General features: G+C 36.8%; 1 protein-coding gene across 2 annotated transcripts; it reads left to right on the plus strand.

Annotated features, from left to right (window-relative positions):
* The first annotated feature begins 2,404 nt into the window (after window positions 1–2,404).
* LOC103989379 (serine/arginine-rich splicing factor SR45) lies at window positions 2,405–10,571 on the plus strand. Of its 2 annotated transcripts, XM_009408206.3 has the most exons (12): window positions 2,405–2,711; window positions 4,111–4,176; window positions 5,196–5,284; window positions 6,065–6,111; window positions 6,195–6,275; window positions 6,360–6,525; window positions 6,753–6,978; window positions 7,069–7,134; window positions 8,961–9,086; window positions 9,691–9,760; window positions 9,870–9,907; window positions 10,179–10,571. In XM_009408206.3, the coding sequence occupies exons 1-12, from the start codon at window positions 2,512–2,514 to the stop codon at window positions 10,237–10,239; spliced, it is 1,236 nt and encodes a 411-aa protein (XP_009406481.2). In that variant the 5' UTR covers window positions 2,405–2,511; the 3' UTR covers window positions 10,240–10,571. The 2 variants fall into 2 exon arrangements, with proteins under 2 accessions (XP_009406481.2, XP_018683153.2); XM_018827608.2 differs by lacking the exon at window positions 7,069–7,134.
* Window positions 10,572–10,765: the final 194 nt, after the last annotated feature.

Consider the following 10,765-nt stretch of genomic DNA (forward strand, 5'->3'; position numbering starts at 1 on the left):
TTTCTTTTACATCAAAACACATCCAAGATTCTTTTTCGAGGCATCGGTATAAACTACATATCCCTTATTACCACTTGGAACGGTGAGAATAGAAACACTATTCAAACCAAAAGATATTACAAAAAAATCATAGTTACCATATCAAGTTCTAAAAGTTATTTGTGGGATATTCTCCTTCTTGATCTTTAATTGATAGTAAACTGACCTCAAATCAAATTTTGGAGAATATTTATGTACCTTGCAATTGATCCAACAAATCGTTAATTCTAGGTAGGGGATACTTATCCTTTTTTTTTTTGTCGTCTGATTCAATTGTTTGTAATCAATACTAGTATGATAGGAAGATAGCCAATCTATGCCAAATATAATATCAAAACCTTGGATCTCTAGAAGAATCAAGTCAGCCAAGGAGTTCATGTTCTTCGATAGAAATCAAACAAGATGGATAAACTAAGTTTGTAGTTAAAGAATCGCCAATAGTAGTGGTTACATATAACATAAAATCTAGTGGTCTAGGAGGCAATGACACTTTCTTTTTCTTTAGAGAACAATTTTTTATTTTATGATCCAACTTCCCACAAACAAAAACAAGCTCTAATTACTGAAAAATATTGACTTGTTTCATGATTTAACCTGCACATGATTGAGTCCTCTACGGTGGCTTTTCTTTCTCAAATCCATATACTTTTACTCTAATTTTTTCTTATTTTAGATTCATTACATCTCTTACTTTTGCCGATAAACTTGTCTTTATCTTTCTTACCCTTGATTTTCTGAATTTCTTCTAAGTTTCTTTCAATTATTAAAGCCCTTTCTACCACATCAACATATGCTTGAGTTTTAAGGTTGATATCTGACTTCTTATTGCTCGTGGTATACCTCTTTCAATTTTTTTTTTCTTTTCTAGTTTCATCATCAATTATATGAGTAACAAATATGGAGATTTATACTTTGTTATCGTCAAGTTTCCCTATATGAGATTCAAGAACTTTAATTTTTTCTGCTCTCTAATGTAATCTGGGAAATATTTATTATTAAACTTTTTTACGAATACCTTATATGTGATTGACTCATGTTTGACTTCAGAAGTCCTTTTAATCATTCTCCATCGGTGCTTAGCCTCTCATTCCAACATAAAGGAGGTAAGAAAAACCTTCTTATCATTAAGACAATTTAAGATGTCAAATATTTTCTCTATCTACATCATCTATCATTCTACTACCATTGGATTATGCTCACCGTTAAAACTAGAAGGACTAATCTCCTTAAATTATATCATTCCTAGTTCATTCTAATTTGATTTCCCCAATCGACACTTTTATCTCACTCAATTATTCAAAAGAAGATTAAGCAAGAGGACCAAATGTTCTCAACATCTTAAATTCCTAAAAGTCATTAAAGAAAATTTTCATTGATCACTATAGTTTACTAGACCTTTATATATTTTACATATCAAATATATTAAATATCCCAGTGATCCTCAAATGTGTGTTTGGATCCTGAAATGGATTATTGATCTGACTTATAACATTATCAATTTAAGACAAGATTACCCCTCTTGAATGTGATAATTTGAAGGGAGCATGACAAGTGTGACCGAGCAGGTAGAGGACCAAACTGAAGAGAGCCTTGAGCATATCCTTGATGGATCTAATCGATGCTCTAGGGTATCAAAGCGATCCACATGGGTGGTGACGAGGGGCTTCTTTGCCCAATGATGGAGCCATATGCTTTAATGGAGAGGAGATTGTAAAGGATTACAATGGTGTGTTGGGCGATGGCGAGGGCGTCAAGGATGCCCAAGGTGCACATGAGCACCTCATGGGCAGAGATGGAGAGGTTGAGGAGGGCAACAATAACGTTCTCCTAGGCATTGGGCATGTATGAGTGGTGGTGGTTGAGGAGGCGAGCAGCAAGGAGGGGCACAATATCAACATCAACAATGGGAGTGTGCATCTCCGGATCCTATTTTGACAAGCGACGAATCTCCATGATGGCTTCGGTAACATACTTTAATTTTATAGTAATAAAGCACGAATATAAATACAGAGCGATAAAAGAATCGCTTGGCAACTGCATTGGCATCGATGCTAGTGGCATCAACACCATCGATGTTGTTCGTCACCAGCAATTGAAATGCTAAAAGTATCCTTTTATCTTTTATTTTTATTTTTTTATTAGTAAAACTGATATCATTAGGATAAATAAATTTAATTTTTTTTTTTAATTATAAGAATATCAATATAATTTTTTAAAATTTAAGGATCCAATTACTACTAATGTAATTAGTCAGGTTGGACAGATAATGCTCTTTTCTCGTCCATCCAGTATCCACCGTCCATTTGTTATGATTAAACACAAGCGAAGCACGATGGTAGAAAATGCCCTTTTCAAGGCGGTCGGACATCTCTCAACTCTCGTGCTTCCTCTGTTTTGTATTAGTCCATAAAACTCTCACTTTTCCTCTAGGGTTTGGCCTTCCCGCTACCGTTTCCACTGACCGCCGCATCTATGGCGAAACCCGGCAGAGCTAGGCCGAGGAGCCCATCGGCGTCGCCGTCCGGCTCTTCGTCTCCATCTCGCTCCTACTCTGGCTCGGGCTCCCGGTCGCCGTCCCGCTCCCGATCTCGATCCAGGTCATTCTCCTCGTCCTCGTCGCCGTCCCGAAGCGCCAGCTCCCGGAGCCGGTCCCCTCCGCCGCAGAGAAAGAGGTGCGTCAGTGGTGTCTAATTATTGTTATTATGGTCTATGTCGGTTAGAAGTGCACTGGACCTCCGAAGAAATTAGGGTTTTGAATCTGATATGTTGACCTCGACAAATTTCTCTTTGTTCCAGGTTCGCTAGTCTGTTCATGGTCTTCTTCTAGTGTGTGTGGTAGTATGAAATATTTCGTTCTAATTTATTTATTCATTTTTCTTTGTGGGTTATAATAATAGGATTTGCTCAGGTTGCTTTGGAGTGGTTGTCTTTGTTTCCTGCTTAGCACAAAACTGGTGGGGGAAGAGTCGTCAGGGTTACAACTTGGAAAAGATGATGAGTGTTTGATTAGCACAAGCTCTTGGTGGGAATAAAGCACATTATTGTCAAAATACGAATTTCTCTTGTTCAGATTAGAAGGATAAAGGGTGTATGTTTAGGAGCAAAGGTGCAAAGTAAAAGCCATTTTTAGTTTGATGCTAAATATGTTCACTAGTGGTGGGAGTAGTATGTTCTTGAGGAGGTAAATAGTATTAGTTGATTTAACTTTGGTTTCACTCTCAAACAAATGCAAAGTAACTTCTCATTGATTTCCTAATACCCGGAAAATATATCGGCCAACTGACACAGTATGATGACCTATATGGGTAGTGTGCCAGGTATGAACCAAGATCAGGCAAAATTGTCTGGTCTGTCGATATATGATCAAATTGGTAAGATACCGATGAGGACAGACCGATTTGATTGAAATTGCAAACTGAATCTATCATATCTTCTTGCACGCTTGGCAGTATTTCTTTCACTCATGGTCAGGTCAGTAAATAGTAACTGTTTTGAACTGGTCTGACCAAAATTGCATACCTTGGTTCTGTCATATCTTCTTCCATACCTAGCTACAATTAAGCTGGGGCTTTGATCTAATGAATGCAATGCGGACATTTCAATGGTACTTTCTCCTAACTATCATCGTTGAATTTAATGGTATTGGCATGATATTCTTCCTGGAACTGGATCAAGCTTTTCCTTTTCTTGCCATTAACCTAGTGTCGATTAAAGCAAGCAGTATATCCCTGATTGTTGGTGGTTCTAATACTCTCCCTGCTGTTTTGTTTTTCTTGAATTGCTATGATAGCATTTTATGCAACAATATAGCAAGATAATGTTACAAAACATGACTTCCATATATCTTTCGTGCACCTCTTGTTTCTCATCTGGGTTTCTGCATACATACCAGGTTTTTCTTTTGCACCCTTTGAATAAGTTTTTATGCTTTTGAATGATTCTTATGTTTAGTTATAATAAGTTTACAATAATATGTTTAGTAGTCTACTATTCTGTACATATTTGATCCACTTTTTTAAGACATTGTCAGTTACCGATAATTTGTTTGATCCATGGTGATTGTCATCTCAGTCCGACATCAGCTGGCAAAAGAGGTCGTTCGCCAACATCACCACCGAAAAAAGCTTCACCTCCACGGTATGATTACATTTAGAATTTTTTTGGTCCTTGTTTTGTTATACACAACATCAGACCAATCTCGATTAGGAGGATTGTAATGCTGACCCCACAATCTCTAGGAAACCTGAGATTGAATTAAAATGGAGGGAAGCAGCATAGATATCCTGGCTGGTTCAAGCTCATTAAGGCTACTTGTAGTTGATTATCACTGGTCTCAGGGTGGTCCTGTTTTGTCCAATCCCACATGACCTCTCTCAAAGTCGTGATTCTGTTGACCCCCAGTTATGATTCTGTTTGCCACATGCTTTACACACATCTTGGTTTCCTTTTAATTGTTAATAAAAAAATAGTATAGAGAATTAATCGATGATTTAGAGGAAAGGTTACAGTATGAATGTGATAATTTATTGATATCTTTCCTTTGCTGTTATAACAATAATGGGGTCATTCGGTATTGCTGCTTTAACTCAGATAGAAACATGTCTAGGAAAACAACAATAATGAAATTGTATGGTGATTATCGATCAAACTGCACTGTGAACTTGGGATTTGGAGTTTGTTTTGGGCTGTCTTTACAGTTTAGGCAGGTTTAACATATGCTGATCTTGGTAGTACTCCTATTTGAACTTTTCTGGCTTTCCATTATTTGCAAATAGCTTCCAGAATGCAGGAGAAATGGCAACAATTTACACTATGTATATGATCCACAGATTATCGTTGCCAAGACTAGTAGTTTTGCTCTGACACTGTACAAATGTGATATGATACATTGTAAAAATAACATTCTTGTGAAGAATGATTAAAAAGTTCTTAAGATGTGAGATAAAGAGGATCAACAGATACATGTGTCATCAGAAACCACAAAATGTGAATAACTTTCATTATTACGGGTCTGTGCTCTTCTCTGGATAAAATATCGTTTTGTATATACATCTTTACAGTTGATATTGTTGATAATGACTCCGATGGAGGGAACTTGCCCAATTTTCTTCAAGATGGAAAGTAATTTGATAAGATGGAATTTGCTTTTGCTTCAGGAAAGCATCTCCTGTACCCGACTCTGTGGTTCTTCACATTGATCACCTGTCAAGAAATATAAACGAAGCCCATCTGAAAGAAATTTTTGGTAAGTTGATTTTATCTTCCCTGCAAATTGTAAAAGATTGTGTTCTCAAGATTACATAGTTGATATACAAATTTGGCCTTTTAACTTTGTTTAAGTGTATAAGCATAGATGTAAAGACCATTTAAGTTCTCAACTCTTTTTTGCATTGTGATTTCTTCTATATTCAATTGCTTCTTTGCACGAATAGGTGGACCAATTTTATCTGCATCTTTGTATGAATAGGTGGATCAGATTTTCATTTATACTTTTTTTCTTATTAGTTATCATTTCATTTTGTGTAATTATTAGCATTGACCTATATGCATATAAAGTATAGTGTGAATCTCTGTTTTATGGTAGTTGAAGTTGAGATTACAGTGATGTGGTAGAGGTCTCATTGATGTTTGTAATTGATGATTTGTTGTCAAGAGAAGTGGGATTGTGTAGTATTTTCATATTTCGATGATACAAAAGTAGATTCAGAAGAGAGCATTGAGCTTAGGCAATATATCTTATTTTTTCATAAACTAAATCAGATTATCAGGTGAGAGTTTGCTTAGTAGTGAAAGAAATTTGAAATTGATTTCAATTAATTCTTTGGCGATATCTCCTTTTAATTGAGCCATGTTGATTGCTTTGAAAACACTTTCAAGTTAATGTTATTGATTGATATGGCTTCCAGTAAATTTTGGTGCTTTCAGACAACTTGCTGATCTGTATTACATCTATTTGAATTCTTTTGTCCATTATGATCAGTTTATGGGGAAGAAAGTTCATGATGCCATATTAGTGATTTTGTAGGTAATTTTGGTGAGATAATTAATGTTGAACTGGCGATGGACCGCTTGGTATGTTAACAAATTTTATTCTGTGATCCCTGGTTATAAATGCTATATTTTTCATGTGACCATATGTTATACATGCTATTCAGGTAAATCTTCCTCGAGGATATGGGTATGTAGAGTTCAAGAAAAGGGTTGATGCTGAGAAGGCTCTTCTTTACATGGATGGTGTATGTTAATTTTCCCTCCTTCCACTTGAAGAATGTTAAAGAGAAAATTCATGCCGTCTTATGTTGTCACTGCATATATTGCAGGGCCAAATTGATGGTTGTGTTGTCCGTGTGAGGTTTACATTAACACAACGCCAAAAAGCTTCTTCCCCTCCAAAGGTTATGCCTGCAGCTCCAAAAAGGGAAGTTCCACCTAGAGATAAAGTTGGTACAATTGCTGAAAAAGATGCCCCTCAGCGGCCTAGGGAGCGTAAGTATTTAGAACTTACTCGGCTATCTTTCTTAGCTCCATTGAAAAATTTTCTTCTGCAAAAATTCAGTCTCTTTTATTGTGACAACTTATATCACTCTAATTATCTACATTCAGATGATTACTATGGCTTAAAATTGATATATCACGTAACAAATTGTCTTGTTTGCTTTTCTTAGAACTGAGATTCCACAAACCTATCTTCTTGACCTGATTTTATCTATTAGCTTCTCCACGGCGGAAGCCACCATCGCCACCACGGAGGCGATCCCCTCCTCCAAATAGAAGAGTTGATTCTCCCAAACGCCGACCTGATTCCTCTCCTCGCCGTCGTGTGGAATCTCCTGTTCGTCGCCGAGCAGATTCTCCTTTGCGTCGACGTGGTGAGACACCACCTCGAAGAAGAGTAGCATCTCCTAGAAGACGTTCTCCCTCTCCTGCTCGAAGACACAGGTCTCCTGTTCAGTTAGTTAATTGCATGAATTTTTCATCTGTTTCCATCTTGTCAATTGGTGTATTTAATATAATTGTATATGTTGGTAGAATTTCTCCAAGGAGGGGACGTGGGAGCCCTATTCGTAAACGTTCCCCTCTTCCTCCTAGGAGGCGGTAAGTTATTCTTCATGATCATGTTCTGCTCTTTTGGGCTGTGTTTAGGCAAAAATTATGAATATAATTTATTATGACATCTCATTAAAAGAAGACCACTTTGATATGATTTCTCTTAAAAAATGGTTATGTAAGGTTATCATGTTTTTAAGTTCTCTTTGCAGTCCTTATCTGATAAACAATGATGTTGAGCATTCTTGTTTTGTAAAAAATAATATTAGAACAATTTTGTCATAATTGGTTGCAGAAATTGACATATATATATATATATATATATATATATATATATATATATATATATATATATATTCATGTACTGGACATCTTGGTTATCTAGTAGCATATTCCAATTGATCTCTTCTATGCAAGTATTCCAAAAAGTGTTGTTATAATAAAGGATCAATGAGAAATTTCTGGGCTATACATGTGTTTTCTTCGCTGTGAAGTGTCAAGACTTATCTCCTACATGTCCTATCCTTTGGCATTATAGCTTGCAACTTCATTAGGATTTTAATTCTTTCTAGGCTGTTGAAATTATTCAGTGAGGTAGTAACACATTTTACTCAATTGTTTGTTGACATAAGCTAAAGATTTACTTTTTCACCATAGAATTTGTTGTAAATATTAGTTGTTGAATTGAATCTCCAGCAATTAGGCCTGTCAGGAACAATTTCTCTAGTTTGTATGGGTAGTTGACCAATAGTTAGAAGGGTTTTGAATACCGGTCCGTACTGGCATATTGAGCTCTGCTCAGTACGGTACATACCAGTATGTATCGTCTTGGCGTACCGACGGTATACCCTAAAATGTTAAAAATTCCTTCACCTACCATGCCAGGGCATACCGATCGATATGCCTCGGTAACGGTCGAAATCTGAAGCGATACTAGTCGGTACGCCTCGGTATCGATCAAAACACTGGGCGGTCCGTGTACCTGTGTTCTCTCGGACCGGTATCTACCGCCCGTACTGGGCGGTACACATCGAAATTGAGAACCCTGGTTAGAACAACAATTTCATCAGTTGTATTATAGACGGAAGAGGTTTATATGAAGGTTGATCTTATTGTGATTCACATATGAGATTGTTATTACCTATATACATATGTAAGTTTATAAAATAGTATATCCTATCAGGAGAATTTCCCACCCTACGAATAAGTCTATTTCCAAATAGTTTAGAGTAGATTTTGCTGATGCCTTAAGGAAACAGCACTAATTTGGCGCAGCTAGCATGCAAGCTTTATCTTACCAAAAATGAGATGAATGAAAGCTATTGCAGATTTAAGTAAATTTATTTATGATGTTCAATCCAAGTTCACCTGTGTATTATTTCTTGTTATTTCAGGTTCTATGTTATTTTTTTGCTGATCTACATCTAAGGTGTTGTCACCGGTTATTGGCCATTCCCATATTTGTATGCATTCTAATCTGACTACTGAAGTTTGGATTCTCCTTGCCTGTGTTTTCCATAGCTGTGCCCTACATCAAATGGCTTCCCTTTTTCGTTAGATGCAGCCACACTCATTTGTATCCTGGTTTCCCTTCTAAGCATGTATGTTTAAAGTGTAATGTCGGCACCTTGAGACCCAAAGTTTGTCTGGCCCTGTTGCTTGACACAATTTTTTACGAAAACCTTGTATTTCTCTGCTCATTACATGTTGTGATCTAACTTAAAGGTCTTCTTTGACCTTTTATTCTTCTAATCAACAATGTTAGTTAAATTTGCTTCTTTCTTCATGATGATGCGTGCATGTTATATATTGAAAAAACTTAAGCTTCACTCTTCTCCTGTGTCAGTTTCCTTAATGAAGTACTTTTATTTCAGATCACCTCCAAGGCGAGCAAGGAGCCCACCAAGGAGGTCACCGCCGCCCCCACCGCCTCGACGTCGTAGCCGTTCACCAGTAAGGAGGCCTCTTCGTTCTCATTCTAGATCAGCTTCTCCTCGCAGGTAACAGTATTGCTACATCATGATTCATTTCTTACATTTGGTTTTACTTTGTGTGTTTTCATGTCTTTGTTAGTTCCCCTAGTCATTCAATTTAATGCATAAGTCCATCAATCTTTTGTTATTTGTACAAATTTAGGCTCAAATTCTATCCTGTTACAACAATATAAGTTCTTCAAATGAAATCTGATGGAATATCTAAAGGATATGCCATTATTGGTGTACCGAGTTTTGGAAAAAGACTTTAAAAAATTAAAAAAAAAAGGGCGGTGCAGGTCCTATACTGTGTGCACCTGGTGGTAGAGACCCTGTATCTTGCGTACCAAGTGGCACAGGCTCAATACTGGGTGAATTGCTCGGTTTACCCAAGTTTGCATTCCAGTAAGTTGTCGGCAAATACTCCCGTACTGTACTGGTGGTATTCCACACCTTGTATGTTTATTATAAGAGAACCAAAAGACATTTTAAAATTGAAATGTTTGATGGTTTTATACAACACCCATTTTCTTTTCTAAGCCAATATAGAATCTTTGTCTAGCTTTGCAAGGTTATTCAAACATTGATTGCCTGTCATTACATATGTAAATTCTGATGATCCTTGTATCAGGGGTCGAGGACCACCACCAAGGCGTGGAAGCTCCGAATCATCATATTCTGGATCTCCCAGCCCTCGCAAGGTAAACCATTGCATGCTACATGTGCACACACGTGTGAGAAAGTTATTTAATGTATTTTAATTATGTAAATTTATGCATATTTGACAATTTAAATCCTCTTGGATCCCAGGGAGCTCGAAAAATATCAAGAAGTCGCAGTCCCAGAAGGTATTGTTTGGCATCTTCCATTAAGCATATTTATTTCTCATGCTTCCTTTACTGCTTGAATTGTATATTATAACATAAACATGATTATAGTGTGTTGGCACCTACTCCCTACTGAAACTTTACTATATGTCAGATGCTTTTCTTGACCCTAAAAAATGCTTCTCTTAAGAGGAATTATGTTGTTTTTGTTTTTTTCCCTTTTGAAATGGAAATAAAGCAAAAGAAAAACTCTCATACCCACTGAACAACATCTTGTAAATTCATTCTGTAGGCCTGTTAGAGGAAGAAGCAACAGCAGGAGCAGCAGCTCCCCTCTGCATAAAGCTAACTGACCCACTTGCTGCATGACCATGTTTGGCAGCATGAGTGGAGACCATCTGTTTGAGTGTTTAAAAGATGGGTGAGCAGTGGAGATTCTTAGAAGTCTTATGGATTAGATATGTCTCCCAGGATTCTTGGGTTTGATTCCATCTAGCTGTTCCGTTGGACCATAGTGAGTTTGTCGGCCGTCTGAAGACCATGTAATTACAGATCTTGTTGTGACAATGTCTTCTTGTTGTGACAATGTCTTTCTGTATTATTTCTTGTTAGATATCCTAGAAAACCAGCTTTCTCGAGTTGCATTCAGAAATGCTTTTGAATTAATATGACTTCTATTTTTATATCTTTGCTGCAATAGCATAATTGCCAGCTGTTCCTGCTTTTGTAGAGATAATTATGAGTTTTGCATTTAAACAGTTGTTTTCCTGTAGATTACTGCATTCTGTCAGGATCTAGGCTAACTATATTGCCAATAATAAATAGAACAGGCAGAATTGCAGCATGAGATGATATGAGCTGACATTTCACCAGGAACTT

This window comes from Musa acuminata, chromosome BXJ2-6, assembly GCF_036884655.1.
Source record: "Musa acuminata AAA Group cultivar baxijiao chromosome BXJ2-6, Cavendish_Baxijiao_AAA, whole genome shotgun sequence".
In the NCBI taxonomy this organism is placed as follows: Eukaryota; Viridiplantae; Streptophyta; class Magnoliopsida; order Zingiberales; family Musaceae; genus Musa; species Musa acuminata.

Coding starts and splice junctions, on each gene's coding strand:
- LOC103989379 (XM_009408206.3), top strand. CDS start 2,512: ATGGCGAAACCCGGCAGAGCTAGGCCGAGGAGCCCATCGGCGTCGCCG. Junction 6,526..6,752: donor CCCTCAGCGGCCTAGGGAGC/GTAAGTATTTAG, acceptor TTTATCTATTAG/CTTCTCCACGGCGGAAGCCA. Junction 9,908..10,178: donor AGAAGTCGCAGTCCCAGAAG/GTATTGTTTGGC, acceptor TTCATTCTGTAG/GCCTGTTAGAGGAAGAAGCA.